Here is a 16,078-nt window from a genome sequence, read left to right on the forward strand (position 1 = left end):
ATGGGGTTAGCTGATTTTGGTGTTAGCTATTTTGAAGAGGTTTGGAAATTTGATAGGGAAAGGTGAGTTGCCGTGGGATCACCATCTGAATCTTAACATCTGGTGGTGTTGGTCTCGCTGGCAGGTGACCAAATGCATTGGAATTGTGTGCATGGGACTGTGGAGAGGTGAGCAAAATGAGAGTGAGGACACCAGGTTTGCACTGTAAGACTTGGCAGGTACCTCCCACCTTTGCCGAGCCTGTGTCTGCCCCCCGTTCTCTGTACACTGGAAAAAATAAAGCACATGTTATACAAACTGTGCTGGCACTTATGGTCAAAAAGAGCTATAGAAATGAAAATGGCAGCAAGCATTAGTTGCAGCCTATTTTATGTGTGAGACATGGTTATGGAGCAGATGAAGCCCAGTTTAATAGAGTATCCTGGTTGTTATTGCAGTTCATAATTCTTACCTTTATCCTAAACACTGCATCAGTTTCATGTATGCTTATGCAGAAAGGTAGGGTTTATATCTCTGTCAAGGAGATTCCTCTGTGCCCCATGAAAGTCCAAGGAACAGATGGCAGTGTGCATGAAGGGGTCAAAACTAAACAGTTTCTACAATATATGGAATGCATTTCTTGCATTAGATGCTTTCCAGTGTGTGCATGAAAGATACAGTATGTCATAGTTTCCAAGTCATAGGACTTGGAAAAGAAAGGTACAAAAGAAAACAGCTGGATTATGCCAGCTCAAAGTTATGCCTATCTGAGAGTTGTATTCTGCATGAATTTTTTTTGTGACTAGATCAATACACATCACTAAAAATCCAGAATAATGTCAAAAGTTAATAGACACCTTTAGAAAATTATCCCACTGGGTTTTCATCTAGTAATTGCTTAATACCTCTGCTTTATTTAACTGAAATAAGGAAGGCCATCAAATATAATCCCTGTGTAATTATGGTACAGCTGAGTCAAGGTTCTGATGCTGAGCTCCCCAATGAGTGAAAATAGTTTGAAATTTATCAAAATAAAGGTGATCATTCTCAAAAGCATAATGCTAAGCTACTGTGTATTGCAATCAGCCAAAGGTTCTTGCACAAGAACAGTTCTGCTTCCACAGAGAAATATGCCCAATGCAGGTATTCTAATACTCAAAAGCAAATGAACTCCTGCTTGTTCTTTGTGTCTTTCTCCTGCTTTTTCTTGGTGTCTTACTCCTGTATGATCTTCAAGCTGTGCAAAAAAGAACTTCTGTTATTTCTTTCATTTTGCTGTCAGTACAGGGCTGTACCAACAAACTTGATGGTTTAAAGTTGTTGGATAATTTTAATACATACACAGATTATGTTCAAGACATTTTTTATTGCTGTCTTCCATAACATTGCAATAATGAGAAAAATTGCCTTTGATTACTTGCTAACCTGTCATTGGAATGATTTGGGTGTCTCAGTATAGCAAGTACAACTTCAGCTTCATAATTTAAGCACATATATCATGCAAATAATTCTACAATTAATGTAGCACTGTGTTTTAACACCACCATCATGGAACTCATTGGGGTTTTTTTGAAACCCATTCACCACATGGGGAAGCAAAATGCAGCTGCCTTATGAGCACTCTTGACACTCTGGTTTTATGCTGTGCTTCACTTCCCCAAGGAGCAGGGAGCAAGGCGGGCACACGTGTAAAATATGGCCCTGTTTGGTTTTCAGGTTCTTTTGGGTGTCATGTCCTCCCTGCTGTCCCCCTCCCTGTAGAAGGGCGTCATTGCTTTGCCTTGTAGGTGTTCAGGTATTGTATAAGTTATTTCAGAGGTACATAAGCAGTGAGCAGACATCAGCCTGAACTATTGCATACCTTGGGGCAGCGTGCTGGAAGTGCATTCTTCAGCCCTGCAGTGAGATTGCAGCATGCTAAAGCCTGACAGGTCTCCTGTGGGGTTTGCATCTTGTATTCTCTCTTCCTTTTTGCCCCCTGCCCAGCAGAGCCTGCAAGCCCCTTTGCTGGGCGTTTGACCTCCATATGTCAGAAGATGTTGGCAAGTGAGATGCTGCTTTTGAAGGTTACATGACACTGGACCACAGCTATAAGACCCTGACCTAGACTGTGTGACCCAATGCACCAAAACATTCCCACAGCTCGACCCAATGCTTTGCTGTTTTGCATGCTGGAAGAAGTCAGTGGTCTGTATGTTAATCTAGTGCATGTTATTGATGCCTTGTGAAAAAGTTTGGACCAAATCCAACAGTTCTTGCTCAGATGAAAATGCCATCATTCCCTCTACGGGCAGTTCTGCCAAATCTACAGAAGCCAGGAGCATTTTGCCAGTGGAAGCTTTGTCGTGCTGGGCTTCCCTGAGGAGATGCTCTGATGTTTACTGCACATGCTCCAGTGCCACATGTTGGGGAGCTTGCACTGCTTAGCATATTTATGGTAATATGGCTCCCAGGGGCAAACAAGATTCTTCTTATACCTCCTTCCCTGGGCTGAAGCACAAAGAAATTCCCCCTTGGTGCTTTGTAGAGGGAAAATAACAGATCAAAGCTTCTTTTGCTAAGCACTTTTAAAAATACATAGTGCAGATTGGCACTTTTCTGTTCTCTGAAGGGACCTATCCTCTCGTTGGTATACAAAGCAGTTAGCAGCAGCTGATGGGACTAAGACTGCATGCACAAATCTGGGCATTGCACCTGACCTGCAGGACTTTCATTGTGGCATTACCCCATGTGGTTCAACTTGCCCTTTATCCATACTATGGACCAGTATGGACCAGTATTCTGGGTCACTATAAAGTAGTTGTCATCATCTGCTGGCCTGGATATTGTCCAAATAAAGAGGATTTTGGAGCCTGTCATTAGGTAGTGAAATTAAAACTTTTGGGGCTAATAGTCTTAAAGTCCTAATTTATTATGTATTTTAAAATACTTCCAATTAAGATTTCTTTTTATATACATATAAATGTTATGTTTTTTTGTTGTAAACAGAAATTTTTGGCTCATATTATCAGAAAAGTCACTGAAATGTTAAAGTACCTCAAGCTGTAGATCCAAAAATTAAGAACTCACAATCTTTTTTGAAGATATTTTTATACTTATATATAACATCAGATGTGAAGGTTACTGTTTCCTAGGAGTAGATTTTTCAATTCACTGATGAGGAAGACATGCCAAACTTGAAACCTGGCTCTTCTTCAATGCTGTACAAGTGCTGGACAGCAAAGATTAAAAGAATGAAGATTAAGTACATCTTCCTTTATTTTACATTTTTGAAATTTGAATGTCTAGTCTAATTTTGAAGTTCCCTCTAGACTCAAATGTGTGCTGAGCTGGTGGACATGGGGAAAGGCTTGAGCAGCCATGAGCACATTTAAGCACCTGCTTGGTAGGAGCCATCTGACAGTGGCAGAGGGGACAGGTGATGCAGCCCCTTGGTGTGCTGAGGATGGCTGTGTGCCATGACTGTGCTGCCACCAGGTAGCAGAATGGCCAAGTGGCCTCAAGGAAGCAGTGACAGCTCTCAGTCACACCTGGAAGTTGTGTCGTGAAGGGGTGCAAGGCTGAAGAGCATTGCATCTCTTTAGCTGCCTGGACAAGATGGTCATGGGTGGGATGCAAAAGAGTCCAGGTGCAAGACAGGAACAAAAACATAGAAACTCGCCTTGCACTTGCTCATATGATGTTCCTTGAGACATGATGGTGACTGGGGTGAGAGGTGTGCCTGCTGCAGGGGAAAACTGGTGAGGGCACAGCAGCATTCCAGGCTGGTACTGTGCCTGCTCTTCTCTACTGCCCCACAAGGCAGCTGAGCCCGGGCAAAAAGATGAAAGAGAACCTTTAAATCTTTTATCTTCCTTCGCACTGCTCCAGGCTGGTTTATTTTAAACACTGGATGGAAAGAGAGGATGGGCTTTTCTCCTAAAGCACTTTGGGAGATGCCTGGTGCAAAGAAGGAATAGCTGCCTTCTGCAGTGAGGTTTGGGTGAGGGCTTCACATGTGCCTTAAAACACCTCAGTCTACTGTCAAGTTTCGCTGTAAGGAAAAGATGAGTGTTTTAGTTGCAGTAGTCAGGAGCTTTTTTAAAACAAAAAGTATAAATATTTTAGAGTGGCTTCTATAGACAGTATTTCTTACCCTTCAAAATAGATAAGGCCTAGTGGATTTATCCAGTAATTTCAAATAACCCCAACCATTATAGCTGCATATAAATCACCAAGGCTTCCTCCTACCTATGGGGAAAAAAAGAGCTTCAGATTTCTATGTGGAAAAATCAGTGCCTCATTAAAGTTAGACAAGTTTGACGTTTGCTCTCTGCCTGTGGTTTCAGGGTCTTTTGTCCCTCAAACAAAATACGAGACTGCTCCAATACATGTGATAGCAGCAACTGGAATGCAACTTTAGGAGGATCTTTGACCTTACCAGACAGAATGCATTTGATTCATTCTGCAGATGTTAAACTACTGCCAGCAATCTCTGGGAGATGACCTTAGAAATTATTCCTAGTTCTGATTTTTGTCCTCTAATAAAAATTCTGGTTGTACAGGTTAAATATCTTGCCCTTCTGTATTTTTTTTTTTCTAACCTAATGCCAGAAATAAATGGCTTGCTCTGTATTCCTTTGTGCATTGATTTCTTGGTGCTTCGGTGGTTAGATTCATAACTACTATAATTGTTTTAATACATTAGCAGCAAATTATATATCGATATTCTTTTTTCCACTGACCTTTCTTTCTCAACATCATTTTCATTTTTTTGTTTCGTGCTGTGTCCATGGTGGCATAGCATTTTCAGAGGATTTGATTTTGGATTAAGGGCTCATCCTGCAAAGTCCTGAGTACCATTGCCATCTGCTGAATGCAAGGGATGTCTGAGACCTCTCAGCACCTTCTCAGGCTGGGAGCAATATCTTGCTTTAAGATCAGATATTAATGATAGCAGTTTGCATGTACTGTTTGTACTTGGATACATGCTGACATTTTTAGTAAATTGCTGTGGAATTACAGATTATTGCAAAACTCCTTTCTTTGGAAAGAGTTGCCTTCAATTTATTTTTCCATTTCTACAGAACAAGCAATTTTCCGATTACAGCTACAACTGGCTGGACATGCATTTGCATTGCTGAAAGGTTTCAGAGTATTGCATAGTACTAAGTGAACCAAAACATGTAAAAATTCTCCATGTAGCAGTGTCTGCCTTCTGGTGTGATTATATTTTTTTCTCATTTTATAGAAAGGAGCAAAGGAAGTGTTTTTAGTATTAAGAACTCTCAGCACTGGAAGGCTGAAAAACTTAAAAATGCTGTGCTGTTGCCCTCATTTAGTTTAATTTGAACTCAGTGAGTGAATCTTGAAAATAGCAAAAAAAGTCTATTCCCTATGGAATAGTAAGTAATCAGCATCCATTCAGACACTGGGAGCTCATCTGTCTGTGCCCAGCTGTAACCTCATCTCATAGGGCTGCTTTTCTTGATGATGGTGAGAAATGCAAGTTTTAACTATTTCTGAGCGGGTATTGCTAACCCCATCAGTGAATATTTTCTTTAAATTATTTCCAGTATGTGCTTTGAAGTCATAAGGTATGTTAGCATTAGTGAACCCAGTTTTTTAGTTATGCAGAAGAAGATAAAAACCGCAAAGGATTCATTTGGCTTGGGATTTTTCCCCCCCAAATACACACAGGAGAATGAACCTCACTAAATGTTTAAGAGAAATGGAAGGTTCTGCCAGGTAGGGATCACCCAGTGAATGTAAATGAGAGCAAATTTTGAGGTGGTTGGTGATTTTAAAATTTGGAATTCTGGCTAATACTGGTCGGTGGATTAACATAAGGGGATGTCAGGAGGTACCCATATGGTCATCTCATCATTTTTGCCATAATCACAATGTGAAATGGCATAGCTAAAGAGTTCTAGAATTTGTTATATGTTGTCTAAAATACATTTATTTCTCCTTCCATCTTGTCTTTCTCAAACAGTCCACCCCCAAAACCCCAATGAGGTGTCATTACTGTACAGAACTCAGAGTTTACACTGATGTTTGAAGACTGTGTGTGTAAACCCCATTCACATTTAATATTGCTGGAGTTCCTACACCCTGCCCACTGATGCATTGCACTCAGGCTCTAACATGCATCTGGATGAAGAGGATCTTATGATCTACTTCGTATGTTTCTGAAAGATAAATTGAGCAGTCAGGACATGTAGCAATTTCCTCAGGTTGGAAAGCAGATAGTTTAGAGAGTAATATTTTTTTATCAGGACATGAGTTTTCATCCTTTTAGTCAGTTTGATTCCCTCATAGTCGTAGTGAAAACCACAACTGCGGTGTAACACTATAAGAGTTGCTGAACTCACATTACAAAATTGTTGTAAGTGTAGTTTTAACCTACTAGTTAACTGTGAATTCCCGTGGCTTGTTCATTCAGGAAATTTATTTTTTCTTCGTCTTCTTCTTTTTCTCTTCCCCTTTTTTCTTTTCAGTCTCCTTACAGGTTCGGCTTCCTGTAGCAAATCATTGGAGAAAGCTGAACAGCTACTTTGCATAAAGTAGAAAAAGACTTGCATTCCAGTACTTTATCTATATTTTCCTATAATCCGATTTAGTGCAGAATACAAGTCTGAAAAATCCTTAAATCTTTCTGTAATTCTGGCATAGCCATTCACAGTGGATTTGTACAGTGCAAAGTGGAAGAGATTTGTGTTTAGAATGATGATAAGTTCAGAAAAAAAAGCAACCCAGATAAGTTGTTTTTCTTTGCAGTTTGACATATTTCACTGTTTGTACCTTCTCCTCAACTAACAGTACATGGCATGGACAGTCTACAGATAAAGGAATGTAGAATCTATATGAACAGTGTCTGTATGTTTATATTCTTTTGTGTAAAGGAAGTTTTGTAAGCTTCCACTGAATTGTAAGAAAAAAGTGTTTTATGCGTTGGATATTTAAGAAACCTTCTTGGTTTGCATAGCTTTGTTTTTTCTTAATATTGAAGTAAGAATGTAATAGCAAAGACAGAACATGGAAACCTGAATACTACTGAGTGGGAAGAGTAGTTTGTGAATAGTTATAAAGTCTGATATGGAAAGAGAATGGTTCTTGTCATTGAGGAAATCAGTTTGTCACCAAAAGTAGGAGGCCTTGTTTGGCTTATTTTTCCTTCTTTCTTTTATTTTGTTATTTATTGGTAGCCATTGAGAAGCAGCAAAACAAAAACTATTGGGGATGTAACAGGGTGATAAGAAAGCCAGGCCAAAGTGAAATTTGTCTTCAAGTTCTCTTTTCTAGGGGATGTAAAGGGATTAATGCCTCAGAACTAGCATTAGAAATGTTTATGTCTGGCTTAGCTGGACAGGGTGTCTAATGTTGGCAATAGCTCAATAGGTATGGTCTGAATAGGGTTTGAGTTATTAAACATGCTTGTAATGTACATATGTGTATGTTTACATTGTGCTTTACCTGTGATGGTCTAAAGACACTGATTAGTGCACCTGCAAGCTATCAACTAATATGTCAGAGAGGTGTATCTATCTAACTCTGGAATATTTCCCTATTTTTCCTTCTTCACTCATTCTGTGTGATGGCTAAACTGAAATACTTGCTTGCTGAAGCTGTCCTCAAATTAATTTAATTTAATTTAAAAAACCCATCTTGTGCTCCATTTGAAAAGGCATTTCCTTTAGATTAAGTATCTTTTTGTGCTCATGTTATGTTATTAATGTGAGACTGCTCCACTGATGCCTTGTTCCACTGTGGTAGCTTAAGAAAATGCTCAAGTTTAAGAAGAATTTACAGGTGATAGACAAGACAACACCATGAAGTGTACTGCCTGTCCCAATTTGTTAAATGTGTGTCATGGATGATTTCTGGCCACAGATGTGTGTTTGTTTCTGTCCTAAGGCTTAGTAATTGATAACCTGCCTAGGGGGTAGAGAATGGAGAAAAGAAACCATTGAAATATTGAATTTTCTGTCTAAACTCATCTGAGAAACTCTTTCTACCCTCCTGGCATTTAAAAACCTTCACTCACACTGAGTTAATATTTGTAGAGTTGCCCTCTCAGAGAGAAAGGGTCTGATCTGGTTAGAGGGGTTAAGTGGGCACGTGGAAAGAAGCAGGCAACTCTGTTGAAGTTTGTGGGAATATACGATGTGTTGTTTGTTCAAATCTGTGACCATTTATTATCTCTGGGACTCAAGATTCCCCTTTCCCACCAGGTACACCATCATTACTATTGGCTGTCATCACCTTATACGTGCATTACAGTCACCACTTCTCTTGTAGACATATTACTTGGTCCTTTGGTTGCCAACTGAAAGCAAATACTCCCTGGGAAATCCACACGTATCAGAACATCCCATCTCTATATATGTGTGGATTTCCCAGGGACTTGTATAACACAGAAAGGTGGAGTTGGTGTCTTTGCTGCCTTATTTCACCTTTTACATGGGGAGAAGGAGGGGAACGCAGCTCATGACAACCTGTCTCAGGAGAAGCTGGTGTGACTTGTTTAATAACAAGCAAGCAGAGTGTCTGCTTTTTTTTCATTATTTTGATGCCTACAGAACTCACGTTCAGTGTGGTGAGATTGCTGCCTAAGGCTGCCCCCAAAGAACCACAAGAGTAGGAGCCCATTGAACTCGTGCTGGTTCTGTTGCATGTTTTAATGAAGCTTTAAAATGCTTGAAATTGCCTTCGAAATGAAGTATTCCATAGCTGCAAGCTAACTGCATACTTTGTAATAATTGCCTAGCCAAATAAAGAAAAACTGTGAAGAACAAAGAGAAATTAGATTGATGGCTAGAAGAAAATGATTAAATAAAAAATTCATGAAGACGAGAAATTAAAAAAAATAGCATAGCATCAGAGGCTTTTACACAAAGACTTCCTTTCCAATGGGAGTTTTTCTTTTCCAAATGTTACTTGCATTTTATTCTCCCTGTTTGCCACAAATGCTAGAAAAACTTTTTCTGTGGGAACCCTGGGGAAGATGGTCACAAATTTATGCAGAAACTGGGACACAGAGAAAATTTAAAAAGCAGAGATATGCCTTTCATTGCTGTTCTGGATGGAGGTATGGTGCACTGTAAATAATTAATTATTTGACTGGAATTGCCCTTTTTTTTTTTTTTCCAACTTTAAATCAACTGTGCCTAAACAGAAAATCCCCAGAAAGATTTCTGTTCATAATTACTAGCCCAAATTAGAGTCCTTCCTCACTCAAATTCACTGCTTTTAGTGGCCATTAGTAGCACAGAATGAAAAATTTGAACAAATTTGCTTTCTCTGTGTTTGCAGGTTGAGACTAGCAAATAATTATTTGTGAGCATGTACTAACACCCAAAATTATCTGAGAAGTGTTCAGTTGTTTGTTTTGAACAAATTATTTTTGAAGAATGAATACACCCTCAGGTTTTGTGTCCTTGCAATGGCATGAAAAAAACAGTGGAATGATTTTTATTACAGTGCATTTAGGGAGGAAACACAGAAGATACTTACAGTGAATAGTAGGATTTCAGGTAAATAACTAGAAACTAGTGAAGTAATTTAAAAAAAAAAATAATGTCATGAGGTAATATCTGGCAATAGATTTTTAATCTAGCAAAAGAAATTTTGTTGCTTACTTGTTGAAATAACTTAGTGGGTAAGTGATGTTATTAATGGACCATGTGTGGAATCCAGACTTTTTGTTCTAAACATTTCTATAGGGTTAAATTTCTGAACAAGATCAAAGACATTTTGAAGAGACCCTATGTGCAAGCTATGGGAATAAAAATTTGTGGAGTTTTTAATTTTCTTAGCATTTCCTCTGCTTTTAGAAAAAAAAAAGAAATCACTCAATGTAAATATATGCGACTTACGGTCAGCATAATAATACACCTTGTTTGGAGAAGGTTATTAGAAGTCAGAGACTGAATGAGATTGAGTAGAAAGTTGGGAAAATAATTTATCTTTGATTTCTTGAGGATCACTGTGCAGTCACATAGTTTAGGCAAGAACTAAAATGTAGTTGTTGACTCCAAGCACAGCAGTTTCCAAATAAGTGTTTGTGAAATCTCCAGCTTTAATAGAGGCATTGTACAATCCAGAAGATGTGCAGCAAAATGAATAGATGACCTTTCAGTTAGAGAACAAGCTGTTCACAGTGTCTTTTCATTTACTGAGACAAAATATTCTTTCTGTGCAGAGGTAATACTTTCCACTGTTTTTAACAATATTGGGGAAATATAAAGAATGTAATTGTTTTGTTTCTGAATGCAAGGGGTTTCAGCTTTATGTTTTCAGATCAGGACTGAACAGATCTAGACAAGCTGTGTTAAATGCATTGATCTAGTTTGATTTATTATTTTTTTTTCCAAACACAATGGAGGTATTTTGAAACTCACGCTCACAGGGTGGGATGTAATTAGCTATCCATCCATAGGATATCCATGGATATCCTATCTGTCTGGCATTGAATGATATATGGCTGAATTCTTATTGCCATCCTGCACTGTGGATATGGGGTCAATAATTTACTGACAAGGCGGTCTAAGGCAGCTGTAACTGAAATTGGTCTAAATTATTGTGAAATTGCAGCCTTGGCATGAAAAGCAACTGGAATGCTCTCAGCTGCATCCATGTACACAAACAGCAGCATGGACTGCAACAGCTTATGAAGAAATGGTGAGAATATTGGGGTATGGAAGTGAGGGCTCAGCCTTTCTCGTGTCAGGTACTATTTGGCTCTCAGTCTTTGCAGTTGTAAATCCACTGTTTAAATGACAGCTGAGTAACTGGTACTAAATAGTAACAACTAGTTATACTAGCAAAATATTTTTCCTCAGCAACAGAACTGGAATGACTTCTGGTATTATTCTGTCTCTGTCCATGTTCCTGTTCTTACCTGGTAAAGGAGGTGGTGTAAACTTTTTCTCTTGTTAAAGGAACACATTATACCTGCTGGAATTCAAAGAAATATGGTGAACAGGAAGAGGAAAAGTTGAGGAAAATCTCACCATTTTGGGAAGCAAGCACAAACATTTTTATTATTAATTTTGGAGTTTAAAAGACCGATACAATTACCTTGTCTGTTTGCAGAAAAGTAAAAATTTTGTTGGCTGTGACCCAAATACAAATTCTATCATAGATCATACATGACATATTTGCAATTTGTTAAAATTGGAAGCAAATTTGTTGAAGATTTGTAGAATAATTTCAGTTGGAAGGGATCTGTGATGTCAATGCTGCTGGAAGCAGGTCCAAGAGGATGAGGATGCACAACGCTTTGACCAGACAAGCCTCTCTTTTGCCCTGTCATTCAAGGGCAAACCCAGTCATTTCATTCTGATATATGTGGCAAAATTTCAAAACAATCTTAAAACTGGTGTGGTACAGTAATGAGAAGTGACAAAGTTACAGCAGGTTCTGAACTGGCAGCGCTGTTTGTCCTTACAACCTGAGGTGACAAAACTGCAATGGGCAGAGATAGTCTGTCCACAACTGCCTTCAGCCCTTTTCTTTTTAACACTGATAAAATCCGTGTGGAATAAGCCAAAACTTCCATAATGTAATTAGAGAAACCTTAGGGAAAACTTCTCAGTACTTATGGTAATGCCCACGAGAGTGGCCAGCTGAAGATTTGAATATGTTTATTTGAATATGTTTATTTCATGGTTCTCAGCTTCTGTATATAGATCTTAATCACAGTACATGGCAATCACAGTTTTCTCTTCTATTACTAAAAGCTGTTCTTCTGAATTTCCAAAACAACTTAGCAGGTGGAAAGTGTAACTGGGTTTGCATGCAGCAGAATCACCCAGGATGGTGGTGTTTGTGATAAGGACTCTTTCTTACTGGCTTCTTTTGTACATATTTGTGTTTGTTGGTTCTTTGAGAGCTGAGGATGTGCTTGCTAAATAAAGGATCTGATCTTTGCACTGGCAACATATTGTTGGTTACTGTTATTAGTTTAATGTGACTTGTGGGCTTTGGGCCTTTTGTTTCTGGGAGGAGGTCCTATTCCTGACATTCACATTAACAGGAACAGATCTTTTCTTCCTCCTCTCACTAATGTATTGTTCCTTGGACTTTTTTGTCTTCCTCTGCAGAAACTCTCCTGGATGACTTCCTTCTCACGTACACAGTCTTCATGACGACTGATGACTTGTGCCAGGCACTTCTGAGGCAATATCCTTTTAATGTGTGTTACACTGGGTTATATATATTGTCAAGCCTTATATCAAAAGTAGCAAATTGTATGCCTGGGGTATTTAGGTTTGCTCGTTGAATATTGATATTATTGAAATAAAACACCTGCGTGATAATTTTGAGGTTGCATATAAAGATGGGGATAAAAGAGAACAATTGCCTAATATTTACTGTGGCATGCTTATAAGATTGGCCACACCTAGGATTTTGGCATCACACCCCAAGAAATGCTTGAATAGGAGACACTTCAGATGAGAGCAACGGGAATTGCCATTATTCCAGAAAAAAACCAAAAACAAAACCAAAAAACCCCAAACAAACAAAAAACCCCACAAAGAATGAATGAAAGAATTAGGATTATTTTCCTGAAAAAAGGAAACTTTAAATGGGGCAACCTTTCAGCTACCCAGAGGAAGGGAAGAATCTGTTCCCATATCAATGCCAGATGGGACATGAGGCAGTGAGATTAAATTGCTTCAAAACAGTTTCATGCTAGATACCAGGAAATATTTTTTTTACATTAAGAAAAGAAACACTGGAGTAGAATATGTGTGAGACACTATTGGAGAATATTGAGAAGAAGAAACTGGAAAATATATTCCAAGGACAACATAGTGTATACTTGAGCCTCTCCGTCTCAGACGACTTCTCAGGGTCGAAGAGTTAAGGTAGACTTGGATGAATTAGTCCAGCTGATCTTTCAAGGTTTCTTTTTCTACAGTCCAGTTATCATAAGGTTTATAATTTTTTCCTTGGTATTAAATTAAAAAGTTTCTTACCAAAGTTCAAGTTATACTGGTTTCTTAACTCAAATAGGTTGTGGAGGAAAAGATTCAAACTAGAAAGATTAAATTCAGATTTGGATATGAGTTCCCCTAGTTGGCATATATCTGTAAATACACACACACACATTCATGTATTAAAATATTTATGATTTGCATAGCTGAGGAATCAATGAACAGAAAATTCCTGCCCTGAAGTTGAATGTACAAAGCTAAAGCTGTCTCTGAATAAGCCTTTATCCAAATCATACACATTTGTGTGTGTGCATATGTAATTCACAAGAATGCTTTAAACATATGTGTAACTCGTAGCAGCAATTCAAACTTATGTCTTCTGTTTTTGTTTAAAAGATGCATAACTATTAAAAAATAACACTTAAAATAGGATCAAAACCTATCCAGACCTCTATGTTAATTCTTAGAGTAACCATAATTACTAATTAATACATTAATACATTTCAGAAGAGAAAAAAAAGAACTATAAGTATTTACGATCTCTGCTACTTTTCTTGTGTGATAGTTTGTAAGTCTAATATTCTGAGATAAAATAATTTTTTAAAAAATTTCTAATTACTTCAATTAGCTACGGAGTACTGGTTGAATGAACTTGTAGCTATCAAATAAACTTGCTTTTCTTTTTTTTCCTTTTCTTTTTTCCTCTTTACCTTTTATGGTGAAAACATAATGTCTCAAGCTAATAAAAGAAAAAATAGTGGAGGGTGGGAACAATGTACAAAGTGGGTATCTTGTTTCATTTGATGTTCTGCTTTGTGTATTCAGAACAATGGTGGAAATAGATTTTTTTCACCTTTTAAAAAAATTTAATAGGGGTATTTCTGCAGATAGTGTAATTTTGCAGGGAAAAAGAAACTGATTTCCTCTGCCTGGGTCTTTTGTTGTTGTTAATGATACATTGTCCTCCTTCCCACAGACATTCACATTGGCATTGGTGTGCAGGACAAAGGTTCATTCCCAGTTCTGCAGGAAAGATATGACTTAACATTATATAATTTGAATTGATTTTACTTTTAGAGACTTGCCTCTCTATAATAGAGAAAAATCCTGTTGGCACAGACGATGAACTGACATTTCTATTACTGAGAATTTAATTCCAAAAACTTCATGAAACTCCTGATGCTCCAGACAGCGTAAAACGTTTAAACCTGAGCCCTGACAAAATTTTCTATTAGTAAACATGATAATTTCCAAGTCTTTTTCACCACTTAATTTTTACATTTCAGTCAGACATGAGTATTTGTTCCTTAACCTACTGTACCTATTGTGCTAAGAACCACCAAGGGAAAGAAGACGACTCTGATGTGTCCTGTAGGAAGCGAAAAGTCTTGCATTTGGTGTCTCAGTGGACTTCTCTCTACAAAGACTGGTTACATGAAGATGAGCATTTAAAACAATTTTTAAAGGTACTAAAATACTTTCTGATGCATTTCAGCACTGTTTAATTAACATACTGTGCCTAAAAAGCCCCAGCAGCAGAATTGATGAAGCATAGTTTTTCATACATAAATTTTCTCCATGAAAAATGTAGTAGAAAATTATTTACAAGTGTCTCCCTTGAATGCCTTAGTCAGTTTAAACAGAAAACTTGTAATGTCAATATGTTCAATGTTAAAAACAATACTTTCTGACCTGAAACTTACAGCACTCTATGGTCTAGAAATTCGGAAAATTAGGAAGGTAAGAAAGCTACAAAAATGTGGAGGTCCCTTGGAGACACTGATTGTCTCTGTCAGAACAGTGTGTACACTCAGTATGCCAAGGACCACAAACACTTTTGTGGCCATTGCAAGAGATGATACTTGGGCTGAGGAGTGAAATGCTATTCCACAGTAGTTGTCAGGTGCACATGGAGAGCAGCACAGCTTTAAGTATTTTTAGTAAATAAAATTATGTCCTTATTAGATAGGATCTTTCTGAGAGTGCCAAACAGTTTTATAATTCCCTGTAAAATTGCATAGAGCCATGTCATTGCTGACCCAAGATCCATCTGATTGTTGATTTTTTAAATATTTTTTTCCCCTGCTGGTTGAAAGATGAAAATATTCGCAAGACTTTGCAGGATCTACACCTTTCCTGATGAGACTCCTTGTCTGCAACTGGAGATCTTAAGGGCCTTTTTGCTCTCTTCAGTCATTCGCTCAAGACAAGGGCATAAAGCATTCAACTGAATTTGGCAAAAGTCTTTTTGGCTTCCTTTTTGTTTGGTTTGGTTTTGGAATAGACCACACTGTATGCAGAAGCATACCAAAGCCTTCAGATTTTTGCTGTTTGGTAGTAGATGTATAGTGCTGTCTGGGAAAGGGGGCATCATTGCATCCATCAGGTTCCACTGCATTGAATGTATCTTGATACAGGGCTTTTCTTCCCCACCATGGAGGTGTGTGACTGTGTATTATCACACAAATTCTCTGCTTGAGGCTTCTGTGGAATATTTAACAGCTGTAGTGTTACTCTTGGTTGAAGTTTTACATGCAAAAACAATATATGGGATTGTAGGCCAGAATAAAGCATGCTGAAGTTTGTGAGTACAGGAGTGTTAACTGGGCTGAAGCAAACCTAATGACTCAGCTCATGTATAATCCCCATTTTCTTGTAAGGGAGAAGCATCTATGTGAAGAATCTGAAAAAGAATAGAGAAAATATTTCCTACACTTTCAGTCATGAAAGATGATTCAGTTTATTAACTCCTTATCCAAAGTAGTATATTTTACATGTAACTGAGGTTCCTGGTTGATGATATTCACACAATTCCTACCCTCACAAAAGTAGGGTTTATTCATTTGTTTAAAAACTAGGAGTATATTATTATTCATTTATGAGAGAGATCAACTCAATTTAAAATGCATGCAAATGTAAGGAAAAGGGAAAGAGTAGATTCTCCATTTTAAAGGTCTGAATTAGAGTCAATTTTGTCGTTACTGTTTTGGATAAGTGATGATGATGTGGTAAGGTCTCATGCTTCAGAATGTGTTCTTCTGACCTAACCCATATTTAATATAACAGCCAAAAGTGTCATTTTAAGTCTTCCTGTTGTAGGCTACTGGCTGTCAACATTTTGCCCTCTTGCCTGATGATGATGCAGAGTGTTTTGCCAAAGGCAAGCTGAATATTGA

The 16,078-nt window shown here is 37.9% G+C and overlaps 1 protein-coding gene across 6 annotated transcripts in view; it reads left to right on the top strand.

The window, feature by feature from the left end:
• The window catches only part of RAPGEF5 (Rap guanine nucleotide exchange factor 5), a 157,628-nt gene that overhangs the window by 109,088 nt on the left and 32,462 nt on the right, over positions 1-16,078 (top strand). For 4 of the 6 annotated variants that reach the window (XM_071735734.1, XM_071735731.1, XM_071735735.1 and 1 more), the window contains 2 exons: positions 12,066-12,144; positions 14,224-14,368. In XM_071735734.1, coding sequence (XP_071591835.1) covers positions 12,066-12,144; positions 14,224-14,368 — 224 coding nt within the window. Of the gene's footprint in view, positions 1-12,065; positions 12,158-14,223; positions 14,369-16,078 lie in introns of all 6 variants that reach the window. The other 2 variants (XM_071735730.1, XM_071735732.1) reach the window with 1 other exon arrangement.

This window comes from Heliangelus exortis, chromosome 2 (assembly GCF_036169615.1).
Source record: "Heliangelus exortis chromosome 2, bHelExo1.hap1, whole genome shotgun sequence".
Classification (NCBI taxonomy): domain Eukaryota; kingdom Metazoa; phylum Chordata; class Aves; order Apodiformes; family Trochilidae; genus Heliangelus; species Heliangelus exortis.